General features: G+C 49.1%; 1 protein-coding gene and 1 long non-coding RNA gene across 3 annotated transcripts in view; one reads left to right on the top strand and one right to left on the bottom strand.

Annotated features, from left to right (window-relative positions):
• asb5b (ankyrin repeat and SOCS box containing 5b) overlaps positions 1-26,882 on the top strand; it is a 99,965-nt gene that overhangs the window by 9,483 nt on the left and 63,600 nt on the right. The window contains exon 1 of one of the 2 annotated variants that reach the window (XM_072515791.1): positions 12,147-12,292. The exons of the other annotated variant lie outside the window; for it this stretch is intronic. Within the exon in view, the coding sequence (XP_072371892.1) occupies positions 12,169-12,292 (124 nt within the window). The 5' untranslated portion in view covers positions 12,147-12,168. Of the gene's footprint in view, positions 1-12,146; positions 12,293-26,882 lie in introns of those variants that run through there. 2 annotated transcript variants of the gene reach the window in all.
• LOC140429979 (uncharacterized) lies at positions 1,370-11,993 on the bottom strand. Its single transcript, XR_011949252.1, has 3 exons — positions 11,572-11,993; positions 4,847-5,002; positions 1,370-3,616 (listed from the first exon to the last, which is right to left on the bottom strand). It is a non-coding gene; the product is annotated as an uncharacterized lncRNA (long non-coding RNA).

The following is a 26,882-nucleotide window of genomic DNA, read 5'->3' as shown; positions in this document are numbered from 1 at the left end:
TGACTGTCAATGGTTAACTACAATCTACGCGGATTGTTTTCTTGCTGTAGTTCATTTATAGTAAACATACCGTACAACATAAAATCAAACTGAAAATAAAGTTTAAAATTACACCCGAGTGTTCATGTGACATTCCTCCAGTGGAACTTTGACCAATTTAAAATTAGCCCCTCTTGTTAAAATAGCAGACAAGAATGTCATGTGAATGTGTAAAGCATTTGTGTACCCTTATGTCCTGACCAGTTCATACCAAGCTCAAATGTTCAACTTAACATGAAAGAGCTGATAGTTGATTTGGCAGTTTCAGCCGTGTGACATAAGATTGACAGAAAATATCCAAGTTCCTCCAGATTTTGACTGTCCAATTAAAAAGAATGATTTATCATGGAATAATACTACACCAAAGAAGGTCATTCATCCCACCAACCCGGTTTTCAAAGAGCAAATTAGTTTGTCCATTCCCCTGTTCTTTCCCAGTATCCCTGCATTATTTCCAGGTGGCACGGTAGCACACTGGTTAGCATTGTTGCTTCACAGCGGCAGGGTCGCAGGTTCGATTCCCGGCTTGGCTCACTGTCCCGGCGGAGTCTGCACGTTCTCCCTGTGTCTGCCTGGGTTTCTTCCGGGTGCTCCAGTTTCCTCCCACAAGTCCTGAAGGATGTGTTGTTAGGTGAATTGGACATTCTGTATTCTCCCTCTGGGTACCCGAACAGGCGCTGGAATGTGGCGACTCGTGGCTTTTCACAGTAACTTCATTGCAGTGTTAATGTAAGCCTACTTGTGACAATAACGATTGTTATTATTTTCTCCTTCAATTATTGAACTATTTCCCTTTAGAAGGCTACTCCAGAATCTGCACTCTAACCTTATCTGCAAGGGCAGATTCTAAATCCTAGCCACTTGTTGTGTAAAAACATTTTTCCTCATGTTGTCTTTGGTTATGCTGCCAATCACCATAAATCTATGTCCTCTGGTTTTCTGTGCTTCAGGCACTGGAAACATTTCTCTGCTCGAAGGAGAACAACTCTCTCCACTCTGACCACGTAACTGTAATCGCTCATCGTCAGAACCATTCTAGTGAACGCCTTCTGTATCCTCTCCAAAACCTTCACCTCCTTCATAAAGTGTGGTGCTTAGAATTGAACAAAGTACTTCAGCTGGTGACTAACCACTCATATAGGAGGGCGAAACTTCCTGGTTTTTATAGATCTGTATTTTTGGAGCCCAGGGTCTCACGTTCTTTATCAATTAATTTGTTAACCTCTTCTGCCATTTTCAAAGCCTTGTGTGCAAATACCACCCACCCAACCCCCTCTCCCCACCCCCAGTGTCCTGATTCTTCCCCCCCCCCCCACTTACAATACCTCTCCTAATTTTTCCTCCAAACATTTTACTGTGTTGTATTTTATCTGCCATGTATTCACCCATTCCACCAAAGTCTGCCTAAAGTCTACCACTACCTTCCTTATGCTTCCAGGCAGGATGACCAACTCCCAGCCAATAATTTACAGGACACTTTGGCTTGGGGGTGGGAGGGGTGTACTTGAAAGAGTAAGGGGAAGCTGCTGGTGTTGTTCAAGTTGGAGGCTGGAGAGCATAGCACAGTACGCATGCGCGGGAGCTTACTGCGCTTGTGAGAAGCTCGAAACGACCCTTAAAATGTCGGACATTTGCTTGCCCTGCTTCCAGGTTTCATGCCATCTCCAAATTTCAGAATTGTTCTCCATATTAATGTGCATCAACACTGCAGTGGTCCTCGTCCTGAACCTTGGTAACCTTGACTGTATGCTGCCCTTAAGTCTGAAAAAAACAGACCACATTTAATTGCTTTCTTGTTCTTAGTCAATTTTGTATCCATGCCCATGGCCTTCAATTTCCCTAACAAGCTTAATATGTGGTGCTTTATCAAGTGTCTTTTGAGAATCTGTATACTCAAAAACAACTGCACTATCCTCATCCACCTGCTACCTTATCAAAATACTCAACCATTTGCCCTTAACAAATGGTTCACGTTTATTAGTCCATTCTTGTCCAAGTGGCAATTCATTTTCCACTGGACTATTATTTCGAAATTATTTCTGATGATCGCTGTGAGGCATTGTGGGTGGGGAGGGGGGAATTGTTATTGTATATGAAGCATCCTCAATGTTTGCTTTACATTAAGTTACATGGGGCTCCCCATGGTGGTCGAATGGCCTCGTCGACTGCGTTACTCAAACAATTAGACCAGACCAGGAAAGACACAGCTTTGACTTCTTTGCCTTTGCTGATTTTTCAAAATCTGAAACAGGTGTCATTAAAGATGACACAATCGACCTCAGTACTCCTGGGTTAGGAAGAAGGTCAGAAAAGTCAATTTAGGGTTCCTGAGCCTGATTTCTATTCAGCACCAAGTGAATTGCAAGTGAGTGAGCACGGTAGCCTTGTGGATAGCACAATTGCTTCACAGCTCCAGGGTCCCAGGTTCGATTCCGGCTTGGGTCACTGTCTGTGCGGAATCTGCACATCCTCCCCGTGTGTGCGTGGGTTTCCTCCGGGTGCTCCGGTTTCCTCCCACAGTCCAAAGATGTGCGGGTTAGGTGGATTGGCCATGATAAATTGCCCTTAGTGTCCAAAATTGCCCTTAGTGTTGGATGGGGTTACTGGGTTATGGGGATAGGGCGGAGGTGTTGACCTTGGGTAGGGTGCTCTTTCCAAGAGCCGGTGCAGACTCGATGGGCCGAATGGCCTCCTTCTGCACTGTAAATTCTATGTAAATCTATGAGTGTGTGTGTGAATGCGACAGAGGAGTGGTCCTTCCTAATGATTTCCCCATAGTTCATGCTCAGTGCACCTATCCAAAATTTTATTTTCATATTCATGGGAAATGGGCATCATTGGCAAGGCCAACATTTATTGCTGACCAGTAATTACCCCTGAGACGGCAGTGGTGAACTGCCTTCTTAGAACCCTGCATCCAGGTGGTGTTCGGAAGAGAGTTAATAATAATGATCTTTATTATTGTCACAAGTAGGCTTACATTAGCACTGCAATGAAGTTACTGTGAAAATCCCCTCGTCGCCACACTCCGGCACCTGTTCGGGTTCACGGAGGGAGAATTCAGAATGTCCAATTCACCTACCAAGCATGACTTTTGGGAGGAAACCGGAGCACCCAGAGGAAACCCACATAGACATGGGAGAACGTGCAGATTCCGCACAGACAGTGACCTAAGCTGGGAATCGAACCCGGGTCCCTGGCCCTGTGAAGCCTCAGTGCTAATCACTGCAACCATGCCGCCCATACAGGATTTTGATGCAGTGACATTGATACAGTTCAAGATCAGGGGGATGCATGGTTTGGTTGGGAACCTGCAGGTGGTGGTGTTCCCATACATCTGCTGTCCTTGCCCTGCTGGGTGATAGAGGCCGCGGGTTTGGAAGGTGCTGAAGGAGGCTTGGTGGGTTGCTACGGTGCCTCTTGTAGACAGTACACACGGCTGCCACTAGGCGTTGATGGTGGAGTGTGTGCTGATCACACATGACCAGTCGACGTTTGGAAGACGTACTCCAAATAGCTGTAGAATTAGCTTAGCATGGAGTTCAACACCCAAAACACCCAACAGGACATCCAGCAACTGTGGAGAGGAAAAAAAGAGTTAATCCACCTTGATAACCTCTCTAGCGCTTTCTGTGTTTAACTCAGGCTTGCAGTGCCCACAGTGTTCCGCTTTTGTTATGTAAACACTAGTAGCAGTAGTGACAACATCAAATATCATATGTCGATGCTTATACGTTCTCCACCCATTGGGCTCGTGGTCATCGATAGATAGTCCAATTGCAGGATGAAGGAAGAGGAAATTAGAAGCCAAATCAGTCCATCTTACCATCATTCACAATGTGTCAGCTAATCAGTTGTGTCATCGTGAAGTCAACTTGTTTATTATCATTCAAAGGAGGATTGCAGAAAAAGAGGATATAACTTTAACATTAGAACTAGACCATTCAAGGGTACTATAGGGAAGCACTTGCTCACATAATTGACACTCTATTTATCTCACAGTTACTTGCAGGATCTTGTGCGCAAAAGCTCTGCTTTGTTTTCTGACATAAGCACAGTATATCAAAGCAATTTGTTGCATGTGTCGTGCTAAATGTCACTTCTGAAAGATATTACAAGGTTATATATAAATGCGAGCCTTTTGTCTTTCAATGTCATTCATTAAACCTCTCTTGGGTATGTGGTCGTATTAATTTACTAAATAATGCTGCAATGAATTAAGTAGCCTCCTGGTATAGAATCACAGAAGCCCTAAGTGCAGAAGGAGGCCATTCAGCCCATCGAGTCGTACCGACCCTATGAAAGAGTACCCTACCTAGGCCTACACCCCCTCTCTATCCCCATGACCTCACCTAACCTGACGCTGTGAGACAGCAGTGCCAACCACAGTGCCACCGTGCCACCTGCTAACATATACCATGTCTATGCTTTAATTTTTTATGACTGAATAAACTACCTGTGGTGTAATGTGTCAGAAGCAACTTAGCAATACTTTTATTGCCAGTCACCACAGAACTCTATTTCCCAATGCAGGCTGAGCAGTTGTTGGGCTCTAACTGCCACTAGATATTTTCCCATCGCTTCACATTCCAAGTAGATCATCATTCTATTAATAGCGTGAGTGGGAACTTGACTCTTTTCCAGGTAAGAATCAAAAGAGTCCATCTGGAATCCAAAGAATCTTTGCCGGAGCACTTTTATGACCTAACAGCTATTCGATCACCAGTTGGAATTGCTAATCAAAGTCCACCACAAAATGGCTCCTTTGGGCTTTGAGTTATTTTATTCTCCTGAATCCTATACGTACCATCGCCCAATCCTGACAACAGAGACAACCATTAGTATGCAGGCTATCCACACAGTTCCTAAAATGTTGAGACGATATTCGGATGTAGTTTCCTCTCATCCACATGTTTTTTTCTGGACCCATTTATTTTCTCCCGAGTCATTTTTGTGAAAAACTCTGGCAAAGGGAAGAAAATATCAGGGAAATGCGTATGAATCATAACAGTTTCACATCACAATAGGTGAATGCTAAGCTCTTCATCATACTTCTATTTGTATCACGTTCACTCGTTTTGTATTGTTTAATTATATTCCACCAGTGCCCCTTTCAAGTTCCCTACTTCTCTCATGTGAAGATACTACGCAGCTCCAGCGGGGAAAGAAAAGAAAGACTCGCACTTTAATCGTACCTCTTACAGCCCCAGTATGACCCAAGGCACTTTTGATTTGCAGCAGCCAATTTGCCCTCAGCAAGCTCCCGCTTGATAATGGGCAGAGTACGAGCTCCCCAGGTAAGGGGGCGGAAGTCAACCACCTGGGGCTCGTTATGAGCAAAGGTATAAAAGCAGGCCCAACTCAGGGCCCAGTGAAACATGTCCGCCCAGCTAGGATTGCACTGGGAGTGAGATGCTGCATTACGTAGACTACTGTAAATATGTTATTGAATCCATCTTCCTTTATGACAGCTTTCCTCTGAGTTATTATAATGATATTAAATGAAAACTATTATAATTCATCATTGTTGCGTTTACTGCTGATAAAATAGTCTTCTCATTGAATAACTATTCCATCCAAGTAGTTTTGCCTGTCCATTTTCTTATTTTCTTAAACCTTGGGCTGTGAGTGCCTCTATTCACCCTTAAACTGGTGGGGTGCCTGTAGGTGGTTGGCTTGAGAATGTGATGGCCGTTAGTTGCCTTCTGTAACTGCAGAAATCCATCTGTAGGTACACCCAGAGTGCTTTCCTCTGTAGCGCTAAAGAGGAGGACTCTGCAGGTTAGAATGGGCAGGGCGTGCCTTTGTGATTTTAATCTGTTCAGTTTCATTCTGTTTCCGCTGACCTGCCATTTTAGACAGTATTTGCGTGCTGCCGGTCTGAATTCACAGCAAGAAACAATAACAGACTCCTCGAGTATTAGTGAGCTGAATGTGTTTTTACAACGATGTGGTAGTTTCATAACCAGTACTAATAGCTAGTGCTTAATTCCTGATTAATTAATTGAATTTAAATTTCCCCCAGCTGTCGTAGTGGGATTTGAACTCATATCTCCGAGGCCTCTAGGTTACGAGTCCAGTAACATTACCACTATGCTACCATCCCCTTTTTTCTGGAGTAAGTAAAGCCAAACTCATGTCTATTCTGCTATTCTTAAATTGCTCTAACCTAACAGCCACTGTAGTTCAGGGCAACAGGAATTTGTATTTGGTTCTCTGACTGTTTGCAAGAAATTATGTTTTTTTCATCAATGTGTGCCCACATTTGGCGTCATTGATCAAAACTAATTTGGTTCCTGGATTCTCAAAAGGCTTAAATGGGTCTCCCAAAAGAACAATAACAAAATGGGGAGGATCCTTGTGATTTATATGGTTTGAAACAAAACACTCCATCACCAATCTACAATGTACAATCTAGAAGTATAGGCAGGCACTTAACAATGTACAAAGGGAGAAATGTCATGGGTTTTATGCCATTGAAAGGGGGGAGGGAGAGGAAGAACAACGGGAGGTCTGGGGTTGGGTAGAGGGCGGGAGAAATAAATGACAAAGATGCCATGCCACAAACGTTGAAGGGAGTGGTAATGGTTGTATTAAGGAAACAAAGCGTTGGTCCGGAGTGAGTGAGAATGGCAGAATAATACAGCTCTGTTCAAAAGCAAAAACATAAAAAACAGGCTTTACTTCTGGCGCGATCTAGTGGAAAGGTTTCTAAGTGTGGTAGCGATTGGGAACTGCCGGGTGTTTCCTGACAGCCGACACGGTGAGGCCATCGCTGGTATCGAATGTTAATTCGGGTATTTAATGATGCCCACAGGCTTCACGCCAGAAATGGCTGTCCCGCCAGCTGATTCGCCTGGACCACGCTCGGCAGCTCCCTGCTAACGAGGAGGAGCAGCTCTTATACTGATCCTGTAGAGTAAACCACAGACAGCACACAGCCATGTCACCGCGCAGACCTGCCCCACATTTCGGAGATGACGACCTGGCCAGACTGTTGGATGCACGGTAGCATTTGGGCAGCACGGTAGCATTGTGGATAGCACAATTGCTTCACAGCTCCAGGGTCCCAGGTTCGATTCCCCGATGGGTCACTGTCTGTGCGGAGTCTGCACATCCTCCCCGTGTGTGCGTGGGTTTCCTCCGGGTGCTCCGGTTTCCTCCCACAGTCCAAAGATGTGCAGGTTAGGTGGATTGGCCGTGATGAATTGCCCTTAGTGTCCAAAATTGCCCTTAGTGTTGGGTGGGGTTACTGGGTTATGGGGATTGGGTGGAGATGTTGACCTTGGGTAGGGTGCTCTTTCCAAGAGCCGGTGCAGACTCGATGGGCTGAATGGCCTCCTTCTGCACTGCGAATTCTGTGATAATCTATGATAATCTATGCGGTGGAGTTCTGACGGGTACCCTGTCACCAGGAGGACCGCCACCCAGTGCCACAAGAAGCTCAACGACCTCCACCAGGTTGCACGGGTGAGTTGGCATCGGCCCCCTGGCACCACTCTGTTCCCCATCCTTCCCCACCCCCTGACGGCAGCTCCCCCCCCCCACATCTAGTCCACCCTGGAACCCACCTACGCACCCCACGGATGCCCAGGTACGGTTCCCCACATCTGACCCCTGCCATAGCAGCCCCCCCATTCCGCAATGCATGAAGCCTGCGGCTCACAATGCCCTCTCTCTGGCCTGGCAGGAGAAGTTGTCCCACAGCAGATGGAAAAGGGCCCAGTCGGGCGGCGGGGTGCCGGACATCAGAGACCTCTCCCACTCCGAAGGGCCCTGGAGGCCGCGGGGATGGCCGAGGACAGATCAGTTACCGACATCGAGATTGGCCTGTGCCATAGAGGTGAGTATCCACCGACCCCCACCCAGATGACCTGCCACACGTGAATTGTTCATTCCAGACATAATGATCCCTCCAGCACACTGACCACATGTCCATTCTACCACAGGATCTCCATCTGGTGGTGCCGGCGCATCCAGGACGCCCAGCTTCCCTATTAAAGATAGCCATCAGCTGTCAGCCAGAGGCCGGCACGGTCGGGTGGGGTTAAGGTGACTTTCACCACCTTACCACGGACGGGGCTCTGTCCCGGAGGTGTTCTGTGGGACGGACGGACAGACACCGAAGTTGCCCCCGGTGTGGGTATACGCGGGTAACATGTCGGACCAGCGGGTGCTGGGCTCCTCACCACCTCCCCCCCGGCTAGGGGCGACCCCCTACAGACGGCGGTCGACACCCCTGACCTTGCCCCCCCCTACCCACGGGGGCTCCGACACCCCTTTCCCCGAGCATTTCACAGCAGCCCCAGTGCCCCCGGGCTAATGCCTGTTTTCTATGATGGCTACTCACCTGCTCCGATCCTCACCTCAGCCATTGTGCTAGCTTCATGTATTTAAATAGGTGAGCTGAAGGGCGCCCGCATGACCGCTCACTGGGGAGCTGGTTAGATCACAAGGGGCCATTAGATAGGGGTCCTTCCCATTAACGAGATGGAGATTGGCCTTAATTGGGGATTATTGGTTTCTCACCACGCCATGGGTCGGCCTGGATCCGGATCTCACCAATGGGAGCGGGCCGGTTAGATCGTAAACCGACCGGTGCCTCGCGCAGTTACCAATTTCGGACTCTCCCACGAGCTAACTGGCTCGCTTAAATTCACGCCCGGCGTGGCACGGCCGTCAGATCGCTCCCTTTAAATCAGGGGCAGTCCTGCACCATCTGAAAATTCACACTGCCTGGCCTAAAGGGGCACAGTAGATCATTAGAGATTGCTTCTCTCAGACCTCCTGGGCGGGATTCTCCACTCCCGCGCCGAAGTGGCCGCGCCATCGTGAACGCTGTCGAGGTTCACGATGGCGCGGTTCAGGCCCTGACAATGGGCCAGGATCGGGGCCGTGTCATCTACATGCGCCAGGCCTTGTCGCCCGCGTAAAAAGGGCCGGCGCCGCATAGATGACGCGGCCGGCGCCGCATAACGGGCGTCATCCACGCATGCGCGGGTTGGCCAGCGCCAACCCGTGCATGCGTGGTTGCCGTCCTCTCTAAGTCCGCCCCGCAAGAAGATGGCAGACGGATCTTGCGGGCCAGCGGAAGGAAGGAGGTCCTCCTTCAGAGAGGACGGCCCGACGATCGGTGGGCACCGATCGCGGGCTACCCCACATCTGAGGCACCCCCTGGTGCAGGATCCCCCCTCGCCCCCCCCAGCGTTCACGCACCGCTCATGACTGCAGCGACCAGGTGTGGACGCCGCCGGGAGGAACCCGCCGTTTTGGCCTGGCCGCTCGGCCCATCCCGGCCTCAGAATAGCGGGGGTGCTGGAGACTTGCCATTTTGGGTGTCTCCGGCGATTCTCCGGCCTGCGGCCCGCAAAACTCGACTGGGCCGTTCCCGCCGCTTGGGAGAATCGCGGGAGGGCGTCGGACCGGCGGCCCGGGAAATTTTGGCGGCCCAGGCGATTCTCCCAACCGGCATGGGAGTGGAGAATCGCGCCCCCTGTGTGGGCCATGAGGCCTTGGCCTCCTCCATGATTGCTGTGGAAACCTCCGCCCCACTCACCATACCCGCCTCCTGATCCCCTCGAGCGTCTGCTTTTACTGTATGGTAAACACCACTGTTAACACACGACGCGTATCACGGTGCTGCCACTGTATTACAGGTATCACAGTAAATCCCAGCAGACGGCGTATAAAAGTGTATGCACTCCTGCGCTGCTCCCATTCTGGTTTCAGCTGCAGGAGGCTCAACATCTTGTGCAATAAAGCCTCAATAATTTCACCCATTTTTGTCTCATGGTTATTGATGGTACATCAATTTATTGCACAAGATTTTAAAAAGATGAACATCTTAATCAAGTCTGATCGCCTCGAGCTGAACTCTCACGCAGCCGACGCCACAGCCACCTTCGAGCACTGGCTAGCCTGCTTTGAAGGATACCTCGGAGCAGCCACTGAAGAACTCTCAGACCCACAGAAGCTCCAGGTCCTCGACTCACGGGTGAGCCCCCAAGGTTTTCCCCTCATCCGGGACGCGCCCACCTATACAGAAGCAATGACACTACTAAAGGGACAGTACATCAAGTCTGTGAATCAAGAGTGTGCCAGGCACCTCCTGGCCACGAGACGGGGGAGTCTCAGGATGATTTCTTGCGGGCTCTACGGATACTTGGTAGGAACTGTACCTGCCAGGCAGTTTCGGCAGTCCAACACACCGAACTACTAATCAGAGACGCTTATGTCACGGGCATTAAGTCTACTTAGGCTCGCCAGCGGCTATTGGAAGGGTGTACGCTCGACCTTGTAGAGACTGTGCAGCTTGCTAATTCCCTAGGGGTGGCCTCCCATAATCTGGAGGCCTACACCTCCGACCGCGCGGCACCCTCGTGGGCATCGTGGGCCCCACCAGCTGCCGACTCGAGTACACCACAAGCCTGCGCCGCCCGGCAGCCAGCCAACTCCGGAGGGCCCAAATGTTATTTTTGTGGCCAGAGCAAACATCCCAGGCAGCGCTGCCCGGCGCTGAGCGTGACCTGCAACGGGTGTGGGAAGAAGGGCCACTTCGTTTCCGTTTGCCAGGTCCGGTCGGTCGCCGCTCTTTCCAGGCCCAGCATTACTACACCCCCCACGTGTGATCCAGGGGCGCCGCCATCATTTCCACCACAGGCACGTGCAGCCCATGGGTTATTGATGGTGCATCATACTGACTGCCAGGGATTGCAAAATTGGTCCTCAGATTCCCGCTTTCACCCACTAGGCAGAGAGAAAAGCTGAGTGAGTGCCTGGTGCGCCTCCGAGATCTTTTTTTAAGGTGGACTGGGCCTATACATCCCGGTGTTTTGGGGGTCCCACACACACGTCACCCATTCCCCCCAACATCCTTTAAAATCAAGATCGTAGAAGATTGCCCTAATATCCATTGGAACAGCTTTCCTCTGGTAGCTCTGTTTTTTTTATAATTTAAAGTGTCCAATTCCCAACTAAGGGGCAATTTAGCGTGGCCAATCCACCTCGTCTGTACATCTTTGGGCTGTGGGGGTGAAACCCACGCAGCCACGGGGATAATGTGCAAACTCAACACAGACAGTGACCCGGGGCCGGGATCGAACCCGGGCCCTTGGCGCCGTGAGGCAGCCGTGCTAGCCACTGCGCCACCGTGCCGCCCTCTGGTCACTCTGTTCAAGCAACATTGAACGCTGTTCGACATTTGTACCAAAACTGTAAATATGCTTAAAAAGAATTTGGCCGTGATTACACAAGAAACACTGAGCAGAGGAAAGTGTTCCGAGATGTGTTTCATTCGCACATAGAATCTCCACTGGCCCCTTCCCCCACACACACACCTTTCCCCATCTCCTGATTGGAAGCACGTACTTTAAACAGAGATTCCTCTCAATCGACATCAGGAGATTTGAGTAAGAGCAGTGGGGGTGTACTTGTTTCTTTCACCACCCAAACCAATTACCCTCTCCTTCAGTGTGGATCTCAGACTCAGTGGGAGTGTAAAATGGGTTTGTGGATAAACTGAATGTAACGCACCTTGAAGCCTCAGAACTGCACATTCACACACGCCTCACTACATCCGCAGAGCTTGTTTTGAAGCATACGTTGTTTTTTGTGGATTAACACAACCTTGCCCCTCTGTTGTTTTTGTGCAATTTAATCTGTTTTCGGTTTTGCGCCATCGGCCCCTTTGATTATTCCCTTCAAGCTTTTACTGTGTCGAGTGTTCAAGAACTCCACCGAGCAGTTTATTGAAGAATACAAGCACTTTGGGCTTAATCCTGGCCTGCAAGCATTGACAAAATACAGGATCTTGGATGTGTAAAGCCACCGCTGGCTCTTTTCTGTTTGGTATGTCTGGGGCTCTGATGAAGTCAGGGATTGCACACCTCTTTTCTGCGTCACACAGCTCGGTTACTCCCGCACGTCAAGTGGGTTTGAATGGACTGACTGTGCTGTTCGTCTGAGCCCAAAACAAAATGCTTCCTTTAACTACCCTGGGATAAAAATACCCCAGCACCCAATCAGAGTTGAGAAATAGTGTAAACCACACCCTCCCCACACAGACACACACACACTCACACCAGCAGCTCACTGCTGTCTAGGGTTGCTGCAGGGACAGCTAATGTAAACATGTCCAAGAACAACTCAGCTCAGAGCCATTGCACTGATCAGATTGTAAACAAGAGGCCTTTAGAAATTCCCGAGGAATCTACCAGAAAAAGAAAGGCAGTCTGGGGAATCCTCACCAGCCAAGGTCAGTACAAACTCCACGTGAAGGTATGCTACTTAAAGTGACTGTGCTGCTGAACCACTGGTCTTGTGTGGGAAGAGTACAAAGTCAGGTAAATATCTCCCTCACTCTACCTTAGGGAAACAACCTGACCTATTCTAATGTATACCTGCAGAACCTTAGAGAGAGATGAGAAGTCGCTGGTGAAAAAACACTCAAGAAATGATAGAGCTGTGTCAACGCATAGAATACCCCTCCCCCTTCCACACAATAACCCCCACAGTGATGTGAGTGTGTACTTAACGCTTTGGCCCTGGGCCAGATTTAAAGCCCATGGGACTGCTATACACTGTAACCAGTTTAGCAAGGCCATTGTTTCGTTTAGATTTTAGGGAGAAATCAACAGTATCATGGAATGTGATTCTCAGCGCGGCACGGTGGCACAGTGGTTAGCACTGCTGCCTCACAGCGCCAGGCACCCCGGTTCAATTCCGGCCTCGGGTGACTGTCTGGAATTTGCACGTTCTCCCTGTGTCTGTGTTGGGCTCCTCCGGGTGCTCCGGTTTCCTCCCACCGTCCAAAGATGTACAGGCTAGGTGGATTGGCCATGCTAAATTGTCCCTTCGTGTCCAAAAAGATGTGGAGATTGGATTAAGGGGTTGGTGGGGTAGGGCGGGGGAGTGAGCTTGCGTGAAGTGTGGGTGCAGACTCGATAGGCCGAGTGGCCTCCTTCTGCACTGTGGGGATTCTATAATTCTGTCCTATGAAAGCACCATCAGTAGTCTGGGGATACCACATAGTGAAAACATGACCCAGACATGAACAGGAAGGGTGCAATCAGGGAAGGTGAAAATTGACAGACAGACCAAGAAAGGCTGGGGATGCGGAGCTGCTGCCAATCCTAATGGCAAGGCCTCAGTTAAATAGTCATTGTTAACAAGTGTAACTATATCAACCAAATCCATGCCATTCTTAATGACTGCTCCAAATTTGTATCCATTGGACCCACCCTTAACATGACTTGCTGGTAAGAGCAATGGCATAATAGTTGATAAATCTGTCATGGGGTTCTCTACCAAGATATGCCGCAAGCCAATCTCCACTGGTCAACATAGACCTCACGAGGGGGGCAGCACGGTGGCGCAGTGGTTAGTACTGGGACTACGGCGCTGAGGACCCGGGTTCGAATCCCAGCCCTGGGTCACTCTCAGTGTGGAGTTTGCACATTCTCCCCATGTCTGCATGGGTTTCACCCCCACAACCCAAAAAGATGTGCAGGTTAGGTGGATTAGCTATGCTAAATTGCCCCTTAATTGGAAAAAAATACTCTAAATTTATATTAAAAAAAAGAGAAACATACACCTCACAATTATAACAGTTCCACATGCTACAAGATTGGTCTTATCAGCAACCTTGTAAATAGGGTCCATTTGCTTACCATTCAGCTTGTTGCTGAAACAGGGCACATCAAGACATCCCGCGGGATATTGGTGACCCTGATCAAATCATCGATCGCTGTCTTTCACACAAACTCATGAGGCCTAAGACCATCACTTTTGGGGCTGAAAAATGCCCAGTCTACCTCGGATTACCCTGGAAGGGCAGGGAATTTTAAAAATGTGAGCAACAGGTGAAGCTAGCTGTTTCATGCTGCTACTATATAGCAGCAATACGAGTGGTATTTGTCACTAACAGGATGTCCCCGTCAAACCAACAAGGCGTTCTGCCTTGTATCACACAATTGAGTAATGTGGTCTATGAATTTCAGTGGTGGTGTGATGTGTAAGGATCCTTTCTGTGGATTCCCTTATTTCTCCTTTATTTTTGCCGTTATTATTTTTGATCTATGGACGCTTAATGGACATGTATCTCTCAGTCAAGGAGCAGGGAGAATGAGGAATTCAAGAAGTTGCAACATAGTAGTTGGTGCTAGTGTTCGAACAGGAGAACTCAGACATTGTGGCACCCGAGAGATGAGGGAGGACACGGTTCAATTGGTTGGCTGGTGGCCGATGATTTGACTAAAAAGGCCATGTACTGCCTGGTAACTGGTGGCGATTGGGTCCTACTCTGGTGGAATGATTTTCAGAGACAAAAGGAGCTCAGTTTGAATCCTGGACACTCGGGGGGAAAGGACCTGCACTCGCTCATGTTTTCTCCAGGAAAGTTGCTGTATTTCTGAAACTGCAGAAACCTGCGTTAACCTACAGTGAAAAACATTACAGACTGGAAAAAAGAGATCTCAACCTGGAAGCTTGGTTTGAAGGAAATTATGCAGAAACAACCATCTGAAACAAAGGCTTGTTTTCCTTTTACTTATTAATTTTCACCCCTCTCCTCCTCTCTGTGTTTGTTTGTCATGTGTGTGTTAGGAGGTAAAGGGTGGGGGCAAGTTAACATGGGGTATTAAGAATTGGATAACAGTAAACCAGTTGTATTTGCTGCATATTTCATTATGGTTCTTGTATTAATAAAAAGTAATTGTGTTTAATCTTACAAACCTGGTGACTGTAATTATTCGGCAGCAAAAAGCCAAAGACATCGGGTATTTTTCTAAGAATTATTGGTTAGTTCAACTAAATTGCGACTCGCGGTCAAGGGGCCTGGAATTGACCGCGCCCTAGTCCAGGGTGTTGTAACAGATGCTAGTTATGTGGACTATGGGCTGGATTCTCCGCCGTCAGGATGCTCGGTTTTGCCGGCAGCCCGGGGATTTCCTGACGGCATGGGGCTGCCCCACAATGGGAAACCCCATTGACCAGCCGGCGAAACGGAGCATCCTACCGGCGTGCTGAACCAGAAATCTGGCGCGGCAGGATGGAGAATCCAGCCAGATACATCCCAAAGACTGGCGGATCATATCAAACAGCATGTCACAGCCGCTGTTTGCAATGGACAAGGTACAGGCCACACCCCAACCAGCCCATGCTTGCAAAGTGCAAAACACAGGGTGGAATCTTCCCATAATTTTTCAGAGTGTCAGTTTCAATACGAAAACCGGAGAGTAACTCTCCAGCTGCACAGCCGAGTTTTCTCTCCAGATTCTCTGATAGACAGAGAATCTGGGGGCGTGGTTTCTGCTGTCACTCTGGCTGGGTGCAATGGGGCTGACAGAGGGCCCATCCTTGGCAGTGTAACCTTGGTACTGCCTGGGCATGCCCCTATCCCCCCGGGTGCCATTCCCCTCGACTGCTTCAAGTTATTAAATACCTGCTGTAAACCTCGCCAACTTGATGCCACATCAGCGAGATATGAATATTCAGTGAGAGGGAACATATTGTGGGAAGCTCTTTAATTATATTACAATATATTGAAGTAAGGGAAGGAAGCATTTTTATATGAGAGGCAAGGGAAATCGGAAAATTGTTTTCTGATTCTCGTGAGATTTTGGGTGCAGGACGTCGCTTACACCAATGGCTAATGAGGGCTCAAAATCACCCCCACACTGTCCAACATTAGATGTGATTCCGCATAACTAGAGCTTTGTCCACGTTTAAATTGCCTGGCCCTCATCTACCGAAATGTCTGAACTTCTGTACCAGTGCCTACTATAAGAGTAATTCATCTGTACGTACTTCTCCAATCATGGAACTCAGCGCTACTAGAAAATTGGATTGCCCTGCATCAACGTCAGCCAGCTAACCTCTCTGAAAGTATATTCGACTTCTGATTCTCGACTTTGCATTCATGTGAAACAACTTTTCTCATTTTGGCTGTGGTCTTTGCCCCGTACCACTTTCTTTCCCTCTTTTATTGTATGAATGCTAAAAGGGATGTTGCAAACCCTCTTCCTGTGTTTTGAGTGTTTGTCAAATAAACTAACCCTTTGATTTGATTCTACTTTGAGTTTTCTGTGGGGTTATTAATAGAGGATTGGATCCCTCCAGAGCTGGGGGGTTGAGGGAAATATGCCACCACTTATAGAGGGGGCAATCAAAAACGCCTTTCTGCTTATGATGGGTGGGTGTGAGGGGAGAAATCAGAGCTGTTTAAAATTCGACCCCGTCCTGACCGTAACAGAAGACAGACATGACCTACCTATTCGTTGACTTCACCATTTCCTTGTTTTTCAATACAGATTCCCCCAGACTCACCCTCCAGAGGGCCAACTCATTAAGTATGTTCAAGGCTGAGATAGATTTTTAATCAGTGAGGGAATCAAGGAATATGGGGAGAAGGCTGGAAAGTGTAGTTGAGGATTATCATAGGAGATCAGACGTGATCTCACTGAATGGCGGAGCAGACTCGATGGGCCGAATGGCCGACTTCTGCTCCGACATCTTGTGGTCTAACACAAGCTTTTAGTTACTCTTTGTCTATTTCAATAATTGTGTGATACTCTTACTATCTGTTTTTATATCACCAGCTAACTTTCTCTCATTCTCTACTTTATTCTTCGATTTGTTTTCCAGTCATTCTTTGCTGGCTCTCAAAACCTGACCAATCTTCTGACCTATGATTAATCAGATGAAGATTTGTACAGTGTCCCTTTCAATTTGACATTATCCTTAACTTCCTTCTCCAGCCACAGTAGATGCATCCTGCTCAAGAGAGCGATGAAATATCCCTTTAAAGGTCTGCCACTGCTTTACCTTTTACCCTAGTTTCCCAGTTCACTTCACGAGCTCTGCTTTTATATTCGTATAATCACCTCAATTCACTGGACTCATAATCCAGAGAGCCAGGTTTATGATTCTGGGGCCCAGCTTCGAATTCCGCCACAGCAGATGGTGGAATTTGAATTCACTGAAAATCTGGAATGCGCTAAACCATTGTCGATTGACATTAAAAATAAAACTCATCTGGTTCACTGATCCTTCAGGGAAGGAAATTGATGTAATGGGTGCTCTGGATCCATGGAACACATACAGGCCACTAACACTTAAAATAGTACAACACTATTTTATTAAGTTAGAAACTGTTAAACATACTTTCACTGTGGGTTAACACGATGTTAGATTGAACTAAAGACCTATGCTTGTCCTAACCAACCTATGCACTCAGCACATGGTGAAGATCTGTGCTGTAAGCTGTAAGCTCTGTCCTACTAAGAGGCTGCATCCCGAATGAGCGGGAACTCTGATGCCCTCTGTCTATATAGTGAGTGTGCTCTAACTGGTGATTGGCTGCGGTGTTGTGTGTGTTGATTGGTCTTGCTGTGTGTCCATCAGTGTGTGTGTCTGCACCATGATGTACTGGTGTATATTATGACAGAAATCTGTCATCCTTACCTGGTCTGGCCTTCATGTGACTCCAGATCCAAAGCAATGTGGTTGACTCTTAAGTGTCCTCTGAGATGGCCTAGCAAGATACTCAGTTGTATCCAACCACTACAAAGACAATAAAGAGAAATTAAATTGGACGGACCATCCGGTATTGTCCTAGGCAATGACAAATCCAGTTCTGTCGACCCTGCAAAGTCCTCCTTACTAACATTTTACCAAAATTGGAATAGCTGTCTCACAACAGCCTGACATAGTCATGCTCATGGAATCATACCTCACAGACAATATCCCAGATACCACCATCACCATTCCTGGGTATGCCCTGTCCCAAAGGCAGGACAGATCCAGTAGAAGTGGCGGCACAGTGACATGCAGTCGAGAGGGAATTGCCCTGGGAGTCCTCAACATCGACTGTGGACCCCATGAAATCTCACGGAATCAGGTCAAACTTGGACAAGAAAACCTCCTGCAGATTACCACGTACCGTCCCTCCTTCAGCTGATGAATCATCACTCCTCCATGTTGAACACCATTTGGAGAAAGCACTGAGTGCGGCAAGGGTGAAAAATATACTTTGGTTGTGGGACTTCAATGTCCATCACCAAGAGTGGCTTGGTCGCATCAGTACAGACCGAGCTTGCCGAGTCGTTAAGGACGTAACTGCTAGGCAGTCTGCGGCAGGTGATGAAGGAACCAACAAGAGGTAAAAGTATACTTTACTTCGCCCTCGCCAACCTGCCTGCTGTAGATTCATCCGCCCATGACAATATTGGTAGGAGTGACCACTACACATTTCTTGTGGAGATGAAGACCTGTCTTCCCATTGAGGATATCCTTCATCGCATTATGTGACACTGCCACCATGCTAAATGGGATAGACTTCGAACAGATCGAACAACTCAAGACTGGACATCCATGAGGCACTGTGGGTCATCATCAGCAGCAGAATTGTACTCAGACACAATCTGCAACCTCATGGCCCAGCATATCCCCACTCTACTATTACCATCAAACAAGGGGATCAATGCTGGTTCAATGAAGAGTGCAGGAAAGCATGCCAGGAGCAACATCAGGCATATCTAAAAATGAGGTGTCAACTTGGTGAAGCTATGGATGGAGGTGTACTTATTTAGATTTTGGTGTTTTTCTGTTGGGCAATTGTGTGGGGATTGTTAGATGTTGGAGTATGTTTGTATGAGCGGTGGGGGAGGGTGGGTAGGGAACAATAGGTGGGAGACTATCCGGCACCAGGGATGGGGGCCACCAAGCTAGCTGGGCGGGCTAGCTCACGGAAGCGCAGTGGGGGGTGTGCATATGTTTGGTTTATCAAAGCAGTTGGGTTACAGAGTGTTGTTACTAGGGGGGGAGGGGGGGAAATGTTCTGCTGAGAGGGAGGGACCTAGGCCAAGGGACAGAGAGGAGGTTGGGGACAGAGGCTGCCTGGGGGCGGGCCGGTGGGTCCGGAGCATGGGATGGAGGTGGGCCCAAAAAAGGGGATGGCTGATCTGCGAAGGGGGGGGCAATGAGCCCCCCAACTAGGCTGATCACCTGGAATGTTCTAGGGTCAAATGGGCCGGTGAAGAGGGCACGTGTGTTCCGCATCTTAGGGGACTGAAGGCGTACGTGGTAATGCTGCAGGAGACGCACCTTAGAGTAACTGACCAGATTAGATTGAGGAAAGGCTGGGTCAGTCAGGTCTTTCACTTGGGACTGGATTCAAAGACTAGAGGGGTCGCAATCCTGATCAACAAGCGGGTGGTGTTTGAAGCGGGTGGTGTTTGAGGCGGGTAGAATAGTCTCGGATGTGGGAGATCGGTACATTATGCCCAGTGGGAAACTGGAGGGGGTGCAGGTGGTATTAGTAAATGTGTATGCACCAAATTGGGATGATGTGGAGTTTATAAAGAGGATGCTGGGGAAGATACCGGACCTGGACTCGCACAGGTTGGTCATGGGAGAGGACTTCAACACAGTTATTGACCCTGGCTTGGACCGGTCAAGCTCAAAAACGGGCAGGGTGCCAGCAATGGCAAAGGAACTAAAAGGGTTCATGGAGCAGATGGGGGGGGGGGGGTGGATCCATGGAGATTTGGGCAGCCGAGGGTGAAGGAGTTCTCCTTCTATTCACACGTGCATAAAATGTACTCCCGGATTGATTTCTTCATTTTGAGCAGGGCCTTACTGGCAGGGGTGGTGGACACGGGGCACTCGACGATCACAATCTCAGACCATGCTCCGCACTGGGTTGACCTGCAGGTTAGTAAAGACAGTAACCAGCGCCCGCACTGGAGGTTAGATGTGGGACTTTTGGCTGACGAAGGGGTGGCGAGCGGCTGAGGAAATGTATTCAGAACTACCTGCAGGTCAACGACATGGAGGAAATTTCAGCAGCGGTGGTGTGGGAAGCACTGAAGGCGGTGGTCAGAGAGGAGCTGATCTTGATATGAGCCCACAGGGAGATGGTGGACAGGGCAGAGACGGAGGGACTGGTTAAGGAGATACTACAGATCGATAGGAGGTATGTGGAGACCCCAGAGGCAGGGCTTTTAAGGGAACAGCGGAGGCTATAGGCAGAGTTCGGCTTGTTAACCACAGGGAGGGCGGTGGAGCAGCTGAGAAAGGCGAGGGGGGTGATCTGTAAGCATGGAGAGAAGGCCAGCAGAATGCTTGCACAGCAGCTCAGAAAGAGGGAGGCAGCCAGGGAGATAGGGAAAGTAAAGGACGGCGATGGGAACCTGGGGCGTCATTCTCCGACCCCCCGCCGGGTCGGAGAATGGCCGTTGGCCGCCGTGAATCCCGCCCCCACCCCCGCCGAAGTCTCCGGTACCGGAGATTGGGCGGGGGCGGGAATCGGGCTGCGCCGGTTGGCGGGACCCCCCGCTCAATTCTCCGGCCCGGATGGGCCGAAGTCCCGCCCAGAAATTGCCTGTCCCGCCGGCGTAAATCAAAGCTGGTATTTACCGGCGGGACCAGGCGGTGTGGGCGGGCTCCGGGGTCCTGGGGGGGGTCGCGGGGCGATCTGACCCCAGGGGGTGCCCCCACGGTGGCCTGGCCCGCGATCGGGGCCCACCGATCCGTGGGCGGGCCTGTGCCGTGGGGGTACTCTTTCCCTTCCGCCTCCGCCACGGCCTCCACCATGGCGGAGGCGGAAGAGACTCTCCCCACTGCGCATGCGCGGGAAACTGTCGGCCGCCGCTGAGGCAAGGGAAAGAGGGGTGCTGCCCCCGAAGATGTCACAGGCCACGATTTTGCTGATTAAAAGCGGGACAAGAACCCGGAGCTGTGTGGGTCCTACAGGCTGATATCCCTGTTGAATGTGGACACCAAACTGCTGGCCACAATTTTGTCCTCCAGGAATGAGGCTTGTGTTCCGAACGTTATTGGGGAGGACCAGACGGGGTTTGTTAAGGGTAGGCAGTTGGTGGCCAATGTAAGAAGGTTGTTAAATGTGATCATGATGCCCCCGGAAGGTAGGGAGGTGGAGGTAATAATCGCAATGGATGCAGAAAAGGCTTTTGATCGGGCAGAATGGGATTATCTGTGGGAGGTACTGGGATGGTTCAGATTTGGGCGGGGCTTTATCGACTGGGTCAGGTTGCTGTATCAGGCTCCTGTGGCAAGTGTACGGACAAATAGGACAACATCAGACTATTTTAGACTGCACCGGGGGGACGAGTCAGGGATGCCCCCTCTCCCCACTGTTGTTCGCACTAGCTATAGAGCCGTTGGCAATTGCTCTGAGAGCCTCAAGCGGCTGGTCCGGGAAGTGGGGGGGGACACAGAGTCTCTCTCTATGCAGACGACCTGCTTCTGTATGTATCGGACCCATTAGAGGGGATGGAAGAAATCATGTGGATTCCAGGGGAATTTGGCCGGTTTTCGGGGGAAAACTAAATATGGGGAAAAGTGAGATGTTTGCGGTCCAGGCGGGGGGACAGGAGAGGCGATTAGGGGAGCTGCTGTTTAGAATAGCAGGGGGAAGCTTTAAGTACCTAGGCATTCAAGTGGCGCGGGAATGGGACCGGCTGCATAAATTAAATCTGGCCCGAACAAATGAAGGACGATTTTCAGAGATGGGACTCGCTCCCGTTGTCACTAGCTGGGAGGGTGCAGACGGTGAAGATGATGGTCCTACCGAGATTCCTGTTCGTGTTTCAATGTCTCCCCATCTTTATTCCGCGGCCCTTTTTTAAACGGGTCAACAAAGTGATCTCTGGCTTTGTTTGGACGGGCAAGACCCCGTGAGTAAGGAAGGTAATGCTTGAGCAGAGTCGGGGAGAGGGCGGGCTGGCGCTGCCAAATTTTAGTAACTATTACTGGGTGGCGAATATAGCCATGACCAGGAAGTGGATGGTGGGGGAGGGGTCGGCTTGGGAGCGTATGGAGGCGGCTTCATGCAAGGGCACCAGTTTGGGGGCGTTGGTAACTGCGCCTCTGCCGTTCCCGCTGGCATGGTACTCCACCAGCCCCGTGGTGGTGGCGGCCCTGAGAGTCTGGGGGCAATGGAGGACACATGTGGGAGCAGAGGGAGCATCGGTCTGGTCTCTGATCTGTAATAATCACCGGTTTCCCCCGGGAAGTATGGATGGTGGATTCCGGATATGGCGGGGAGCAGGGATTGAGAGGATAGGGGATATGTTTATAGAGGGGAGCTTTCCGAGTATGAGGGTGCTGGAGGAGAAGTTTGGGTTGGCGAGGGGAAACAAATTCAGGTATCTGCAGGTGCGGGACTTCCTGCGTAAACAGGTGTCAACCTTCCCGCTCCCACCACTAAGAGGGATTCAGGACAGGATAGTTTCCAGAGGGTGGTAGGAGAAGGGAGCGTCTTGGACATTTACAAGGAACTTATGGGGTCAGAGGAGACGCAGACCGAGGAGCTGAAGCGCAAGTGGGAGGAGGAGCTGGGAGGAGTGATAGAGGATGGTCTATGGGCGGACACGTTGAGTAGAGTCAACGCGTCCGCAACATGTGCCAGGCTCAGCCTGATACAATTTAAGGTCGTTCACCGGGCTCACATGACAGTGGCCCGGATGAGCAGATTCTTTGGGGTGGAAGACAGGTGAGCAAAATGTGCGGGAGGACCAGCGAACCATGTCCACATGTTCTGGGCATATCCGAAGCTTAGGGGGTTTTGGCAGGGGTTTGCAGATGTCATGTCCACGGTGTTAAAAACAAGGGTGGCGCTTAGTCCAGAGGTGGCGATTTTCGGGGTGTCGGAAGACCCGGGAATCCAGGAGGAGAAAGAGGCAGACGTTCTGGCCTTTGCTTCCCTGGTAGCCCAGAGACGGATACTATTAGCTTGGAGGGACTCAAAGCCCCTGAAGTCAGAGACCTGGCTATTGGATATGGCTAGCTTTCTCTGGAGAAAATCAAGTTCGCCTTGAGAGGGTCACTGTTAGGGTTCGCCCGGAGGTGGCAACCGTTCGTCGACTTCTTCATGGGAAATTAACTTAGAGTAGGGGGTTAATAAAGGTGGGACCTGTAAGGGAGGGAGACGGCTTTTGCACTATGTTTATAGTTTCATGTACATTGTTTATTGTGTTGTTGTTATAATACCAAAAAGTACCTCAATAAAATGTTTATTAAAAAAAAAACTTGGTGAAGCCACAACACAGGGCTAATTGCGTGCCAATCAGCATAAGCAGCAAGTAATAGACAGTGTTAAGGAATTCCATAACCAACAAATCAGATCTAAGCTCTGCAGTCCTGCCACATCCAGTTATGAATGGTGGAGAACAGTTAAACAACTCACTGGAGCAGGAGGCTTCATAAATGTCCCCAACCTCAATGACTGGGGAGGTCAGCACAGCAGTACAAAAGATAAGGCTGGAACATTCACAATAATCTTCAGCCAGAAGTGTCGAGTGGTTGATCCATCTCGGTCTCCTCCGGAGATCTCCGGCATCACAGTTGTCAGTCTTCGGCCATTTTGATTCACTCCACATGATATCGAGAAAGGGCTGGACCTTTGGACCCTGCAAAGGCTATGAAAATATTCCACAAAAATACGGAAGGCTTGTGCTCCCCTAGCCAAGCTGTTCTAGCACAGCTGCAACACCGGCATCTACCCGGTGTGGTATTATCTTAATTATCAGCATTGCAAGGGTTAATGTAGTGTCAAGAGTAGCCACCAGAGGTAGCTACAGTTACAACTATATAAGGTAGTGATGCTAGAACTTACGGGAGGAGTGTATGCAGTAGTTAGCTAGTGAAGTCAGAAGAAGAAGACCACCAGAGCGACTTAATTTGTGATGACTGTATAATGATGTTCTTGCTCATCTAAGTGATGTAACAGTTATTACGAATTAATCTACTGTATTCTAGTAAGTTGGTGATAGTTACTAGCTAATAGTCAGAATTGCATCTGTAAGGTCAGGGTTAAAGAAAATATCACAACCAATGTTACAATAATTTTTCTTTACAAAGGAAGTAGGATGTGGTATTATCATAACTATCAGCTTTGCAAGGGTCAATGTAGTGTCGAGAGCAGCCACTGGATAGAGCTACAGTTATAACTATATGAGGCAGTGATGCTAGACCTTAGGGGAGGAGTGAATGCAGGAGTTAGCTAGTGAAGGTCAGAAGAGCAGATAGTGCAAGTAAGGTTAGATTATAGTTCAAACCAGTCGTGAGATTAACAGTAGATGAATGTAGTTAGATGTTATTGGTCAATTGTGTATTCTTAAGGACAACGTTAGTACTGTAAATAAAACCATAGCTTTGTTTAAGTTAAAGCTATTTTGTGGTCTTTGTGTACACTAGCCAACCACCCTGAAATAAGCAACACAAAGAACACCACATAGTACCAGGAATCTATTCCTTATAAGAAACAGCAGTTAGATTAGGTTAGAATAGCATTGGCGATTGAAGAAGCAATCCAGAAGCTACAACTCAGAAAAAGTCTGCGACAAAGACTGATCAGAAGATGGAAGGTCTCAAAAAGTTTGACCACTTCAAGGCACACGGTAGACTATGCCAGAATTAGGCTTTCTTGAAGCAGCAGTTTGAAGTTTTTATTTTTGCCTCCGTGCTTGAAAATGCCTCAGACTAACGGAAAATAGCACTCCTGTTAAATTTGGCTGGGCTGCAAGCATTAGAACTCTTTCATTCATTTGAATCCAGTGCAGATGAGGATAAAAATAAATACAGCATGGTGCTTCAAAAGTTCGTAAGAAACAGGTGAATGAGATCTATGATTACTACATGTTTTGGAAAAGACTGCAGTTAAGGGGAGAGTCAGTAGATTCCTCCATCGCAGCTCTAAAGTTGCGAGCGCAGTCCTGCAATTTTTCCTCCGCCTCCGAATCTATGCTGCGTGATCAAGTTGTGTTTGGGATAAATGATGAAAGTTTGCGCAAGAAAACGCTAAGAAGACCGGTTTTATCGATTGAAGACGCTATCAATATGTGTATGGCCAGCGAACAGGCATCGAGCGAATAAGCCGAATTTGTGGCAAAGGCAAAGAGTGCGAAATCGGGAAACACGGCTGACGCCATTAATGCTGTGTCGCAGCAAAGAAAACTGCGCACAACAGCCGGTGGCTATTTTGAAAAAGACGTCACGAGTGTGAGGACGTGCACACGCTGTGGACACGCCCACAGTCAAACAAATTGTCCAGCGAAAGGCAACCAATGTTCCAATTGTAGCAAACTAAATCACTTTGCAGCACCGTATCATTTATCAATCATTCTTCCTATAACCAAATTTAAAAAGTCCTATAGTGATTTCAGACGGATAGGGAGGATTGCTCACCATATTCACTTTTGGATACCTTCACGATTGATGCTATCACTAGGATTGATTTACTGGATCAAAAGGAAAGACCAGTAAAAGCACTTTTGAAGATAATTAAGGAGTGAACTGTCTCATTAGAAATAAATGGAGAATTGATCCCATTTGAAATTGACACAGGAGCGCATGCAAATATTATCACCTACCAAACTTTAAAGCAAGCCATTGAAAAACCACTAATAAAGCAATCCACTTGTAGGCTCGAAGATTACAATGGTAACAGGATAGTCACAAGAGGGTCCTGCTGCCTTGTTGTTAAGAATGGGAACGTCGAGGGACTTCCGGGTGCGGCTATGCAGAGCTAGGTCGCATATTCGGTAGCTCCCACTTGGAACGGACTTTTGGGCTCTTTTACAGGGCCCCACGGCATGTGTTTGACATTTCCCGGTGTGGGAAGAAGACTGCAGCATTCCCCTGACAGTGTCCCCCAGGAATGTTACGTCTTTTGGCTACCAGACCCGGCAGAAACAGTAAAAGATTTGGCTGCAACAGGATAAACAGGGCCTCTTCCAGCATGCAGGCGGGGGAAGGGCAATCTTAAAGCTGCAATCTGACTTGACTCTATCAAAGGTGAATTCTAGCAGCAGAGGGAACAACTGTGAAAAGATCTACCAAGGCCATTGAAGAAGCAGGGACGAGGCTTCTGGTGGCGGCCATGGAGGAGTAGGTCGCGCATTCGGCAGCTCCCGTCTGGAACTGACTCCCAGACCTTTTTCAGGAGTTTCCATAGACTTTTTGGGGCAGACTGGTGAAGCGAACACTGCCAAAAGGATTCCCTCTCGACTTCCGGTTGCGGCTATGCGGAGCTAAGCCGCACGATTCGGCAGCTCCCGCTACCACGGACTTTCGGGCTCGTTAGAGGAGCCCCAACGGAACTTTTTTTTTTTTTTGACGCAGCCCGTGGGGAAGGGAAGAGAGAGGTCCCCCTCCAACTTCTATGAAATGGACCAGAAGTGTAACGGCCAAAGGAGCGGCACTGGAGCAACGGGAGAAGCGAGGGGAAGAAAACAAAATGGCGGTGGCCAGGGACAAAGGGGAGCTGCAGGAGTTCATTAAGCGCTGCTTCGAAGAGCAGCGCGCGGAGATGCGCAAGGGGATGTTGGCGCCTATGCTTTCGGCAATTGAAGGACTCGGGATCACCCAGAAGGCCCACGAAGCTAAGACCCAGGAGGTACAGAAAAGAGTCAGTCAGAACGAGGACGAGCTCGTGGGCCTGGCGGTGAGAGTGGAGCAGAACGAGGCGCTACACAAGAGGTGGGCGGGAAGACTCGAAGACCTGGAGAACAGGTCGAGGAGAAAGAATTTGCGAATCCTGGGTCTCCCTGAGGGAGTGGAGGGGGCTGATGCCGGGGCATACGTGAGCACGATGCTCGAGGCGATGATGGGCACGAAGGCCCCTTCGAGGCCGCTGGAGTTGGACGGTACTGGCGAAGAAGCCCCAGGCAAATGAGCCGCCAAGGGCGATGGTGGTGAGGTTCCACCGGTTCACGGACAGAGAGTGGGTCCTGAGATGGGCCAAGAAGGAGCAGAGCAGTAAGTGGGACAATGCAGAGATCCGAATATACACGGACTGGAGCACGGAGGTTGCAAAGCGGAGA

Source organism: Scyliorhinus torazame, chromosome 9 (genome assembly GCF_047496885.1).
Source record: "Scyliorhinus torazame isolate Kashiwa2021f chromosome 9, sScyTor2.1, whole genome shotgun sequence".
Classification (NCBI taxonomy): Eukaryota; Metazoa; Chordata; class Chondrichthyes; order Carcharhiniformes; family Scyliorhinidae; genus Scyliorhinus; species Scyliorhinus torazame.
The sequence above is the reverse complement of the archived record's forward strand: the minus strand, read 5'-3'. Positions and strand labels throughout refer to the sequence as shown.